This window comes from Lathamus discolor, chromosome 6 (assembly GCF_037157495.1).
Source record: "Lathamus discolor isolate bLatDis1 chromosome 6, bLatDis1.hap1, whole genome shotgun sequence".
NCBI classification, from domain to species: Eukaryota; Metazoa; Chordata; class Aves; order Psittaciformes; family Psittacidae; genus Lathamus; species Lathamus discolor.
Genome location: NC_088889.1, coordinates 41,046,925 through 41,060,754, shown reverse-complemented (window position 1 = coordinate 41,060,754; position 13,830 = coordinate 41,046,925). Strand labels below are relative to the sequence as shown.

Genomic DNA, 13,830 nt, shown 5'->3' with positions numbered 1-13,830 from the left:
ATCTAAAGGATATAAAAATGCTCATAGCAAATATATTTTAATTAATTATTCTTGAGCAATCTCTGCTCTACTGTTCATTTCCCAGCCTATCAAGGTTTGATAACTCTAGAAAAACAGCCTGTTGCACACTCTTGAAAAAACTTTTCTTTTTTTATTTTTTAATGGCAGCTTTAGGAATTGTTATTGTGCCACAGTTTCCCATTACTCCCACAGAGAAGTTGTAGTTTATTCTTTAGATAACCCTAACCTAGCCATATCCAGATCGGGGAGCTTCATATGATAGAAGTAACGCGGGCGATGTCAGGTTCTTGTTTTGTCTTCATTGTTGTCGTGGTTTAAACCGATCCACACAGCTCGTCCACTCACACCCCCCGCCCCCCCCCCCCCCTGCCCCTCCCCGCTCCCAGAGGGATGGGGAGGAGAATCAAGAGAATGTGACTCCCACGGGTTGAGATAAGAACAGCCCAGTAACTAAGGTATAACACAAATCACTGCTGCTACCGCCAGTGATAATATTGATAAGAGAAAATAACAAGAGAATACGATACCACCGCCGAATGAGTTCGATGTCCCCCGAAGAGAGACCGTGCCCTTCTGGGTAACTCCCAGTTACCTCCCTGGGCATGACGTGCTGTGGTATGGAATACCTCTTTGGCTAGCTTGGGTCAGGTGTCCTGTCTCTGCTTCCTCCTGGCCTCCCCTCGTCCCCAGCAGAGCATGAGACTCACAAAGTCCTTGGCCAGAATAAACATTACTTAACAACAATTAAAACCAATTGGTGTTATCAGCTCTCTGCCCAGGCTGGAAGTCAAAACACAGAGCTTGCACCAGTTACTAAGAAGGAGCAAAACGTCTCCTGGTAAACCCAGGACAATTGTTTTGGAGAATTAGAACACTGTCCTCACTCCCTTCCCTTTAGCTTATTATCTAGTGAGTGGGAGATAAGAAGTTGTGCATCCTGAGGTTGAAAAACAAGAAGCTTTTTGCACAAGTACTCAAAATAGTAACTTTTACACAGAAGAACACCTGTTCTCTGTGGTGTACTTGAATGAAAGTGGCTGTGGCTATTGTGCTTGCTGCTGGTCTCAACATTCATCATATGCAATAAATGATACTCAGGGATTGAGTAAGATCTATGAACTGAGCCTGCCAAGCCAGGGTGTTTCTCATGTGGTGCTTGTCTTTAAGCACCAAATGAGTTCGAGGTCTCATAGGGATACTTTTTTAAAATCCCTTAGGATTAGCCTAAATTCTGCCTCTGACTGTTTTAAGCAGCGAAATGTCTTTTGAATCTTTTTATTTGGAGACATTGTTATCAGAGAAAAGATGGAAAAAGCTTAGAGTGTGTCCAAAAACTGGCATTGACTTTTTATCAATAAAATACATCCAGAGACCAAATATGCTGTTTAAATGTAAATACCATTTCCAGTTTCAGACTGTCTTTTGCAGGTGTATTTGAGGGGATTTGAAATATACTTGTAGATGGAAAAGAGGCTATTGACCTTGAAACTATGTATGTGTTAGGAATAATGTTTGCCTTCCTTGAAATCAGACTTGTATTCTTTCAATGGGTACTCAAGACCATAATTCTTAACAGTCGTTGAAGTAGCATTTGGTGCATAACTGTATTAAGACTGACTGTATTTTACTTACAAAGTTGTTTCTCAGAAGTTATAGATTACTGCCTAGTCTCTTTTTTAACGCCCATGGTTCAGAATGGCTTGCTGACAGCTGCACTAACTACTAGTTTCCTTTGTTCTGGTGTGGAATTGATACGATAGGACAAGGTTTGTGTATAGAAGCAATATCTTTTCTTAGATAGATAGACTATTATAGTCAGAAAAAAAAAACTCAACAAAACAACAAAAAGACACAGGTTTTTCCACATACAAGCGCTTTTTCAAGGTTTAAACTGAAACAGCCAACTTTTGAATCAGATGAAAGTTGAGAACAATTACTGTAAGTAGACATTATTCTGTTATGCTGTCCAAGAGAAAAAGTAAGTTATGCTTGGAGATGGATCAAGTTAACAAGGAAAACGGTGGTATGATGGTTGTTTTATAGGCTGAAAGAGGTAGTACATCTAACAGTGATACAAGAGTAGTATATCTCTATATACAGTAGATATACAATAGTATATCTAACATTGATACAACAACATCTGCAAACTTTACCTTTCACAACTTCTTTATCTGAGGGGTGCTTGATCAGGTTTCCAGACATGTAGGAGACTCCAAGAGTGGCCACTGGGCATGTACGAAATACTTGGCAATACTTGCTGCAAGCCCAACATGTCCTCTGTGTGTTAAGCCTTGTACACAAGTTGGATGCATGTGGGACACATCGAACTTGCTGCATAAGTGCAATGTTTCAGCATGTTGCAGCTGTAGTGATTCACTCCTTTTCAACACCAAAATATCATGCTGCATGCTGTTAGGAATACCACACTGTTTATAGAAATGCAGTAAGTCTGAGAGTGGAATATGCAAGTACTACTGGAGCTGTGTAAACACAAGGCCTTACTGGATCTCTCTGATCCCAGCTGCTGCTGAATGATAGTATAGGCAAGTAATGTATTTTTCCCAAAGCTTTCCTGAAGAGTGAGAGAGCAGGCTTTGGTCTCAATGGAGATGGGGCTGTGGAACCGCAGAAATAAATGGCTTCTGACCATGAGAAAACAAATATAAATGTTTTAGTGAGTACACTGGGATACAGGGAGGACAGAAGAGAACCATAGTAGATTTAAAAACCTATACTAAAGTTTAAGTTGATAGGCATGGATATATTTTTTGTCAGAAAAAGGGAATCTTTATCACTGTGTGAGTTCCAGGTGTGACAGTGGACCCCATTTTGTTTGAAAAGTCCAGAGGAAGACCTGTTTCCAAATGTTTGGTCTTAGTTTAGAAATCACCTGAAACCATGTAGGACCCTTTGCCTTGTGGACTCTTTGTCATGCTAGTGTCACAGGCAGGTTTCAATATGCATGTCCATGTATCTGTGACTGAAGGAGCACACAAGTCTTTGACAGAAAAATGTAAAAACATGGCTATAGTTTGTAGAGATATTTCTTAAGCCAATTCTAGCAATACATATTGTGTTCTAAGGATTTAGGTGTTGATTTTGAAAGTATGAATGTCTTTGAGAGACTGAAACAAATATCCTTATGAATCACAGTTGTTTCTCTAAAGAGGGATGAATGTGTGTGTGAATTGTTTCTAAGACAGCTAAAGAAATATCTAGGCACACATGCTAAAAGTAAGTTGTCTTCATATGTGACCGTCTTCTCAAAATTTGGGTCTAAGCAGTAATTTTAAGGCTTCAAATTTAATATCTTATTAGGAGAAATAAGGTGGAGGGACCAATTCTGTCAGTGCTGTGGTATCAGTCCCGTAATAAATTGGCGTAGTGATTTACACAGAGAACAAAAGAAATAGTTTAGAAATTTCTTTCTAATGGAAGTTTAAGTTTTGAAGAACACAGAAACATCTGAAAGGTGAAATTCACAGACTTTTCATGCTTGCAGGTTTTCATAGCCTCTGGTAATGCATGTCCTTACTTCTGACATGACATGTATGTGAAAAAGTGGATGTAGTATTTAAAGATGTCTTTTGACAGAATATTTCCATCTCCAGAGGTGAGATTTAGCTTTAAAGGATGATGAGCAGGTTCCAGATGTGTTTTTCAGTCACTGGGCTTTCCTTTCCTTGAGTATTGGCAGAGGGAAGGTTTTATCAAGGTCTTTGTGATGTGCTTGTTTATAATGAGTAGACATTAGCAGAGCACATCTAAGTGCTTATTGCTAACAGATGACTAAAGAGAGCATATGGCAGGAAAAAGAAATATATATTTGTCCAAGCAGTGTGGCTTGTTAACACTCCCACACTCATAAACTGTGTTTACATGTACTTACAATATTTTGCAAATCCCTTTTCTAATCAGCTAAAAATAAAAGCCAAATAATGATTATTTTTTTTTCCAATATTGGAGTGTCAGGCAAAGTTGATTTAGAATTTCTTTAACAAAGCAATCAAACAGAAAAAACTGAAGTTTTTAATGGTATTTGTTTTGCTTCAGCATGAGTTCTTTACAGCTGTGTATGTGTTCTTTTCATTTCACAGTGTTAGAAGTTTTATTGTTGCAGAATGCTTTTTGGTTCGCCAAAGTCCAAGTACAGCTGTTATACAACTCAGTTACACTACAAGCAATGGCACAGGTCAGAATGGCCTATGTCAAACCCTGGTCTAGATCAGGTCACAAGGTTTATTTTGACCATAAGGTTTCCCTCTGCATGAAATCATCATGCAAGTTACTATATCTGCCAATAAACAGTTTCTAAGCAAAAGTCTCTGAACTGTTAACCAATTGCAGCTCCCATTAGATTAAAAAAGGAGTCTTGCTACTAATTTTATTTAGGAAGTACATGCAGAAATGCTGGGGAAATCTGTACAGCTCTTGACATACAAAGCTTCTGATGATCCCTGTGATCAGGAATATAGCATTCACCCACATTTTTACAATGGACAGAGCACTGTATCACTGTTTTCTCCTGCTGTGACATCTAAATGTGCCAGTCTATTCATATAGCATTATTAGAGAGAAAACTATTTTATTTTAAAGATGGATTTGGACTGTTGCATGCTTTTCAGAAGAAAGCATTTATAAAGAAAACTGCACAGAAGAGGTGCATTTACTTTTAATTTTCAGAATATTCCTGGCAAATTTTTGTTAAATATTTACATCTGGGTCCAAGTATTGTCTTTCATAAAACAGTTTATTCTTGCAATTTAGCTTCATTAAAGTCATAATACTGCTTTAGGATATGATAGACTGGTGCTGTGGGATTGAATTATAAAGAGATTAATTTTAGCTACCGGAGATAATTGACCCTATAATTCCTATCACCCCTAATCCCAGTTCAAATGAACCAGTGTTAAAAGTGGCAGTACTCACAATGTAGACAAGGTCATGACAGCTAGAATTGTTTTTTACTACCAATTAGATTTCCCACTTGGTGCATTTAACTAATGTTGTCATAGAAAGGGATTTCAGGCATGGAAATACGGTTTCTTTAGAGGCACGCAGGCACTGGAACTGATGGGTGGTTTGCTGTACATTTCCCAGTGTACAGAATCAGAATGCAAGTGAGTGCTGACCCCTAAAATTTGAAACCATGTGGGGATTTAGAACACGTTTTGATCTATGATAAAGCTAGGAACAAGCTAAATAATTTGAATCTGGAAGCAAACTCTTGAAATTCAACAATGTTAATATAAGGTGGGTCTAGCAGGCTTGGAACTGTCTCTTGTAGTAATACTACATCTGAGGTGTATTTCAGATGAGGAATCAGAAAAAAGTGACTGCATAGAGAGTTGTTCAAAACCAAATCTTGTTGATGTTTAGGTGCAAATGACATGGAAGTTTTTAAAAATACAACGAAGAGATAAACGGATTTTAAGTACAATATATCTTAAATATTTCCTCAAGTGATAGTGCCAACTTCAAACATATTAGCATAAGGACTCATGAAAAAACAACAGCACAACAATACTTTTGCATAGCATGTTCAGTATAAGATTATTTTTCACATTATTACTAGTTATCCATCAGCATTTTTTCAAGCATTTACAGATTTGAGTTTTGCAGTAGGCTGAAAATGCATGATAAAAAGAGACAGATAATGATAAAAAGCAGATGTATGTGCAAGCGTAGCTAGAAGGAGCATAATATACTATTACTGCCCCTCCTGTGAAGTTAATCCTATTTCTTTTAGCTATTTCTTCATTAGTTAATGAGGTGTTGAGGAAAAAAAAGTAAAAATAAAGTGTGTTTGAAATGGTGGTTTTGCATCCTTGCCTTTAGGAGCTTTTTCAGATATTCATAGTAGAGTTTAACCTTGGAAGGTGCATTAAGTGTGAGCTGAGGCAATGATTACTTCAAGTGTGGATGGTCAGAAACCTGCCACTGAAATGGACAAACACAGCAGCTAATCACTTTCCTCATTCAGATTCACCACACTGGCTGAAGTCAAAATGTGAAATAATGGAGAAGGGAGATATTTTAATGATTGGGTTAAAAAAAAAGAAACAAACTTCAAGGCTTAGATCACAGATCTGAATTAGATTTGAACTTGGATGCACTTTGGTTTGCAGTCTTACTAATGAAAGATTTTCTTCTTTCTCAGTTTCTATTAACACTCAATCTCAGATCAGAAGCAAAGAGTTTGGCTGCTGTCTTTATGAGATGAGTATTAGTGGACTTATAATTGCATCCCATCTCTGTCACCTCCTCACATGCACCTGGCACCAACCAACATCTCTGTTGACCACTGGGTAGTATGTCTGGGATCACAGTGGAAGGGGCTCCCATCTCCTAGAAGCCTTCTCTTCATGTTGATGTTGTAACACACTGAGGGTGAAAATCTGGGACAGCCCGCAAATGCAGGTTCTTATGGCTCTCCTATCCATGAGTACAGCAACTGCGCTTTCCATTTTCAGTTTCACATCTGGCAACAGTGCTGTATTTGCATTCTTTTATTTAACAAAATCACAAACAAACACCTCTTTCTTTATCCACAGAACACCTTAAGGATGAATTATTCTTTTGACAGTTTCAACTTACCCCATTTCAGCAGGAAGCATTCTTAGAATTTCATTCTCATGGGGTGTAATTGGATTTTCCAGGCATCTTCTGGCATTATCTTGTGAATAGGAAAAGAATCCGTCTGACCCCAGAACTCTCCATGTGCACATAGTGCGCTAGGCAAAGGCATTACCTGTCTACAAGCTCTTAAAAAAGCTTGCTGTGGGTGCAGGAAGACCATCCTGCAGCTGAGCTCATTGATCACTTCTAGGCTTTTGCTTCTCAAATTGCCAACCACAAGGAAGTAATTCAAGGCTGTGATCATGTCTCCATGGTGTAGGTGACTAGCAATTCAATTAAATCTGTTCTGGAAAAGTTTCAAAACTGTCTATCTTTTTGTCTTGTATTCAATCTCCAATTGTTATAAAATCAATATTTTATTAATTCCTACCTTCACTATTTCAGTTTTATCCCACTCTCTTTTCTTTTCTTGAATTTCTAGTTTGGTTTTTTCCTCCTTCTTTTTTTCTGCAACCACCACATCAAAAATCAATACCACAGGAGTTCTGAGGTTTTTATTTGATGAATGTGAAGCATTTGCTTGTTAATGTTCTTGCCTTCTTTTTTGCCATGAGGACATATAGAACATGTTGACAGCCAATATTAATAAGCTTAACACTAATACTGGCAGTTACTTAGTACAATTTTTGGCTGTGTTAAGTGGTCTGTAAGGAATAGTAATGCTATCCGTTAAAAGAAACTGATGTCACAGTTGCATCCAGAATTCACTGGGGTTTCTTTTGTTGTTTTTATTTTCCAGGTGATTCATATAACAGGCCGGTTACGTCTGAGAGTGTCCCTGTCCCACGGACGGACAGTACCCAGCCAAATCATGGGACTTGTTGTCGTTGCTCATGCTTTGCCACCTCCTACAATTAATGAAGTCAGGATTGACTGCCACATGTTTGTCACTCGTGTGAATATGGACCTCAATATCATTTACTGTGAAAATAGGTACAGCTTTTAGCCCTTTTCTTCTTTGTTTTAGCTGTGTGTATTCTGTGTTCCATAGGCTTTGCAAAAATCTTTAAAATTGTGACTCCTACAGTGTCATCTGGGTGTTGTATGAGGGCATTGAATTCACTCTCGTGTTCATCACCTTCATTTTCATTACATTCTTAGAACGTAAAGGTAAACTTAAAACTATAATTTGCATGGTATCTTGCTGGCATAGGGGAAGATAGGCCAGGAAAGATTCCATTAAGCTTTCCCTGCTTTTTGCAATCTCTCACTGTCCCTCTCAGAGGCAAGATTTGGGACTAGACAGACGTTGGTCTGACCTGTATAGCTGTCCTTATGCTCCCCTGTCCTCCCCTCCACAAGTCGTTCTGTCTGAAGTTTTAAAGTTTTCCATTTTTGAACTAATTTGCAGATTACAGCACATCGTGCTCAGTGTTTAATGGAACAGAAGCACAGATGGCCTAGATAGTAGGCTAGAGAGGTGGGATCTGTTGCAGTAAGAGGTGGGAAAACTGTAAAATAAAATTGGTTAAGGGCATACTGGGAAGACAGCAGTGAAATGGGAACAGGTGATGAGAAGTTGGTTGGGGGGGCTATGCTCAATGTGACAGCGACACGTCATCTAGGAAGGTGAAAGATGGGATTTAAATTCAGCTGTCTACTCGCTGGGGACTGGCAGCTGGTACCATCGGGGGGTGCCCATGGGGGTCTGTCGGGGTGGGGCTTGGCAGCCAGGCCCCATCCCACCATCCCAGCCTGGAGCAGGGCAGCATGGGGCAGCACCAGCCCCAGGCATCGGTCACCTTCCTGAGCACAGGCTGAGGGCAGCACTTGGGCCAGTGGCCAGGCAAGGCAAGGCAAGGATGTGGGGAGCTGGAGAGAGACCCTGCTGCAGCATCACTGGGGCAGGGGCTGATGCCCTGGGGGGCTGACATGGTGTGCTGGGCTGTGGACAGGGTTTGGAGAGCCCTGGGAGGGTGAAATGATGTCTGGGGCTGGGCAAGACCATTAAGGCTTATTGGTGTCCTCAGGGCGCTGGAAAATACAAGTGAATCCAGGGAACAGGATATCTGAGGAGGAAGGTATAAGTGATAAAGAAGTTTGGGTCCACTGATGGAAGTCTGAGCTTGGGGGGAAAGGCTGGAAAGGAAGAAGAAAAGTAATGCAGCCAAAAGAAATTTTGTCAAGGAGAACTATCATCAAAAAGTGGAACAATCAAGATGGGTAATGCAAACTTTTCATGTGACAGCAGCCACGGCATATTACAAGTTAATAGTGGAAACTCTCTGAAATGAGCAATCATAATTGTTCAATCATAACAGAGTACCTATGATCAGGATAGCACATCAATATAAACTTCTATAAAAATGGATAAGTGCAAATGCTTTGTTGAATCAGGGCCTTAAACAATTTCAATAAACTTGGATTTCAGTTAAGAGGTTATCTTTGCTGTCATGTTGCTGAACTGCCACAATAGTATTATTAATAATATTACTTGGCTACTAGAGAGAACACTTCATCTAAACTTCCAAAGCATTATCTAGAAGAGAATATATTAGTCTATTTTTTAAGCTTGGAAAAACTGCGCTGTAGAAAGTGGCTTGCACAAGGTCACAGAGAAAGCTTCCTTAGAAGTATTAAAGTTTGGGCTGAGTTTTTCCCTGTGACTCTTAACCAGCAAGCATCTAGATTCTGCATATTCTGGCAGATGGTAAAAATGCTCTGGGGATTAGAAGCAGAATTTGAAGAAACCTTTTGCCTTTGATTTGACTGCAACCTGCCCAGGTAGTAATGGAAAGCTGCTACCACTACAGAGTTCTTCAATGGCCTCTGTGAAATGAGTTGCTGGTATCTGTCCATTAAGATAAAGGCAACGTTATAAAGCAGCTTTGCATTTTTTGCTATAGATTTTTTCTTATATACTACAGTAGAATGCATATGATGGTACCTGAATTTATGTTGCAATAGTTCCATTTTGAGCCATTGTGTTAGTGTTAAAAGTACTTTATAAAAAGAATTTCACATAGTAGAAACACTTCTTCAGGTCTGGGAGGTGAATGTTAGCTCACTGAGGCAGTGGGATTTCCACTGATGGAAACTGGAGCAGGATTGACAGGACTTAAATTTCATAGCAAGTACAAAGCAGAATATGGCTGTAAAAGCTGGAGGAATAGTAAGGACAGAGGAAGGGAAGGAATTCACTGAACAGCTGATTGAAACTGTCAGATGAATTATCTGGGCATCTGCCAAGGCCATTCTCCGAGTCAGGGAAGTTGGGATCTCTCTTCTGGGACTATAGAAAAGGAGGTAAGTATCCCATCGTGAATAAATCGGCTTGACTCCTGGCACTTGTGGGCAGCCAGGAAATTCTTTGTGGTGCCACAGTAAAGAAAGCACAACATTGATGAAAACAGAAAAAAATGGATCCATGCTGGGGAAGCTGTAAGCACTCTTTATGGAGCAATGGGGAGTTGCTGGCAGCTGCAGGGAATATAGAGCAGAAGCCATGCTACTTAACTAAAATGAATGCTCACAGTGGACCATTGGATCAGCAGGGGTGAGATCAATAGTACTCCTAGTTTTCCAAGTGGCTGCCTGCCTGCAACAGCAGGGAACAGGAGTGACATTACTCAAGTCTTTGGGTGCATCTTGTTACTTTCCTCTGAATGAAGAGATCTGCATCAGTCCTGGACTCAGTGCACAAACTAGTAAACAGTTTTCTTCCCTTTGGGACAAGATCCATTAGCTAATACACTGGCTTTTTCTAACATTTAATATTTTGTTCTGAGAATGTTAAATGGGGATGTAAAATTCTGTCATCTAAAGCGTGGTATATTAATCCATGTCTGTTTTCCAAATGCGGTATTCATCATCTTTATGTCATCTAAACTTCACTATCTAGTCTAAAATAGTCTAGAATAGTCTAGAATTTCTTTAGTAGTCCATGGAGTGAGAAAAGCACCTGCAGAGGAAAATCATCTTAGACAAAGATAAGTAAAGCAAAATAAAGAGATTACTACTAGAGTATCGCATCAGTCTGTGTATTTTCAGTGTCCGCAGTTACTGACTGGAGCTCCATCTAGAGAGAGCCTAGCCCAGTTTAATGTGGACTGGTATAGCCATATTTGCTAATATATGCCCAAAAGGAAATAAGCCAGTACATATGGTGCTTTCTAAATGGAAGAGATTTTGGCCCGTTGGCTATGACAGTGGTTGCTGATATGCAGAGACATTCTTGCGTAGGGAGCCTCAAGCCTACATATGTGTGCACAATTTGGTCCTAACTCAGCAAAGAACTGTACCATACCTACCCTTAAATTTCAATCATGTTAACAGCCCTGTAAGTCACTGGAACCACTGATCTGCTCAAATGTAAGCCTGTGCTTATGTTTTACTGATCAGGTCTGTGTATTCAGCCAAACCGAGTTCCTACCTATCAAGCTGTCACTTTATTTTGTTAAAGAGCTTGGGAGACACAAGATCTGCCTCCTTACTAGTACTCCAAGATACGCTATAATATTCCTTTTTTTTTTTAATTCCATCTGTGGTACCTTTAATATAAGCAGGAGTGTCCTATTTGGTGTAATTTCTTTTGCTTCTGGTTTTGGTGTCATTGCTTGCCAGTGATGATCACTTCTATCTGGATATTCTTTCTGTTTCTTCTAACACTTTTTTCATTAAAAAAAAAAAAAAAAAAAATCCCATGGCCTTCATATGTCTGAAACAGCTTTTTTTTTTTTTTAATATTATAGAATTGTATAATCAATTAGGTTGGAAAAGACCTTTAAGGTCATCAATTCCAACCTAACACTGCCAAGTCCACCACTGAACTATGTCCCTGAGCACCACCTCTACACATCTTTTAAATACCTCCAGGGACAGTAACTGAACCACTTCCCTGGGCAGCCTGCTACAAGGCTTGATAACCCTTACAGTGAGGAATTTTTTCCCAATATCCAATTTAAACCTCCCCTGGTGCAACCTTAAATGTAAGAGATTGTGAATCTGCTTCTACTGTTGCCTTGCTGTGTTCATTTTAATCTGTGAAGACTTTACAGAAACATGATGCTGCAGAGAAACAAAATACAGCTGAGTCAGATTTACCAGAGGGGAAAGCAGAATGATCATCTTCCGTTTCAGCCCTGTGAACTGTAACACTCACAGCCTGGGTACATCATAGGGCAGTCGCCTGCCTGGAGATTGCCCCTTTCTACTAGGCTGGCCAGGGTGGGATTTCTTCTCCCTGAGCTTGAAGCAAAGCCACTTCCTAACAGAGTTCTTGGGTCAGAGAAGTCACCGCAAATTGTGTCAGTGAGGAAAGTCACGACATGAGAGGGGGAGAAACTTAAGTTCTGGTTCCTGCTCCATAGGCTGCTAATGCACTTAGTTTAGTATAAAAAAGTTATACACAGTCCAGGGGACAGAAACTTTTAAATATAAGACTCACTTCATTCTGGGGAGGTTTCTTATCACCAGGCAGAGACGCCAGGTCCTTTGTTTCCAAACCCATAATTCACTGTGTAACCAAAGTAGAGGAACTCAGCAGAAGGGAGTCCTGCTGCCAGTTTCCAGATTTGTCTTTATCCTGGTGAATTGTGTCCCCCCTAAGAAGGTAGGAAAGGTGCTTTTCAACTGTGGTTTGTGATAAACATTAGATGGGTATCCCCAGACGGGTATTCCACATTTGGTTAAGTTCTGTAACTACTAGGCAGTTGTTTGAAAGTGCGCATCCTTTCATGCTCTGTCATGAAAGTGGCAGACGGCTGGTTTGCTCTGTGCTAGGCTTGATTTGACAATTTTTACTAGCATATTTGAGTACATCTGCTTTACCTGTGATGTTTTTCATGTTTGGTTTTATTTTTACTTGGGACAAACCACCAGTGCTGCAGTGGTGCCTGCTGTCTAATGCTTCCGTTCCCCTTCAGTCTTTTTGGTCTATGCGTTCTCGGTGCCTCAGACACCCAGGCAACCACAGCCCTGCTGGTCAGTGACCAAGTGGCTGTGTTCACCCCCTCTGCCTGCTAGAGACGAACCCCTCAGACCTAAGCATTTCAGTCTTTGGTTTTTGCCTCCCTACTGGCCTCCTTCAGGATTACACTGCAGCTATCTGGTTCTGTCAAGATGTTTGGGGTTTCTTGTTACTCCCTTAAGCGTATGGCAATTATATCTTACAGTTTCAAAGTGGGCTTAACCCCAGTCATTGCAGCATATTTCAAACCCGAAAACATTATTCTATATCTATAAAACACACATACTTTTAAATGCTTGCCTGAGCAAGGCATTTTCGAATTGGTTTGTTATTTTCTGTACTGCTTTTAAGGACATTGACACCTTGACACTCCATGACAGAAGTTTACACATTCACACAGCTACAAGCACGCAGATACACACACAGACCCACGCACACAAAGGTCTGCAGAATAGATTTTAAAGTTTCTATGTGCAATAAACAACAAAGTCCCAGTTGAAAGAGCTCAGAGTGAAAGCTGAGCTCCCAAATGAATTAGACTAAAAAAGATAACACCCTGAGGCATCTGTGTGTCTCAGCATTTAAATTATATCCCTTGAAATATCAGTTTGGACTTGGTGCCAAGAAATGGTTGAAGAGCTTTTTCATGGATATACCCAATAGAAGACCAATCTGTTGAAATGAAATGTGTCTCTAATCATTTGGTATAAACATAACATGTTTTTACTTTATTATGTAACCTTGAATCATCTTGGTCTTTTAATGAGGATTTTGGATTGTTGCTAATGCTTTACAATTTCATGGAATTACATTGTCTTGGTGTTATGCTACAGGGAGAATATGCACTCGAATTTAACTTTCCACTTACTTAAATGGATAAAAGGATTTCAAGGTTTCTTTAAAAAAAGCATTTTCTTTCTTTTTTCCTTTATTTTATGGCTGTGTCTTGTTTGTATAGACATTCCATCCAAATTGCTATAGTGGTGAAAAAGCTTCTTAGCAGATTTCAATTTCTGAGTCATTTGACAGCTCTTGCATTCTTTTCCTTCTCAAATTATAGGCTCTTTTTTTTTTTTTATCTTTTTAGGATTAGCGATTACATGGATCTGACCCCTGTAGATATTGTAGGAAAGAGATGTTACCACTTCATTCATGCTGAAGATGTGGAAGGCATCAGACATAGTCACTTAGACTGTAAGTACTTCCATTTTTGTCAAAATAATCTAGTACAATATTTGATTGTTCCTAAACTGTTATTCATA

The 13,830-nt window shown here is 39.6% G+C and overlaps 1 protein-coding gene across 9 annotated transcripts in view; it reads left to right on the top strand.

Moving 5' to 3' along the window:
• NPAS3 (neuronal PAS domain protein 3) overlaps window positions 1–13,830 on the top strand; it is a 617,231-nt gene that overhangs the window by 578,419 nt on the left and 24,982 nt on the right. For all 9 annotated transcript variants that reach the window (XM_065686336.1, XM_065686335.1, XM_065686334.1 and 6 more), the window contains 2 exons: window positions 7,400–7,593; window positions 13,656–13,762. In XM_065686336.1, coding sequence (XP_065542408.1) covers window positions 7,400–7,593; window positions 13,656–13,762 — 301 coding nt within the window. The remainder of the gene's footprint in view (window positions 1–7,399; window positions 7,594–13,655; window positions 13,763–13,830) is intronic.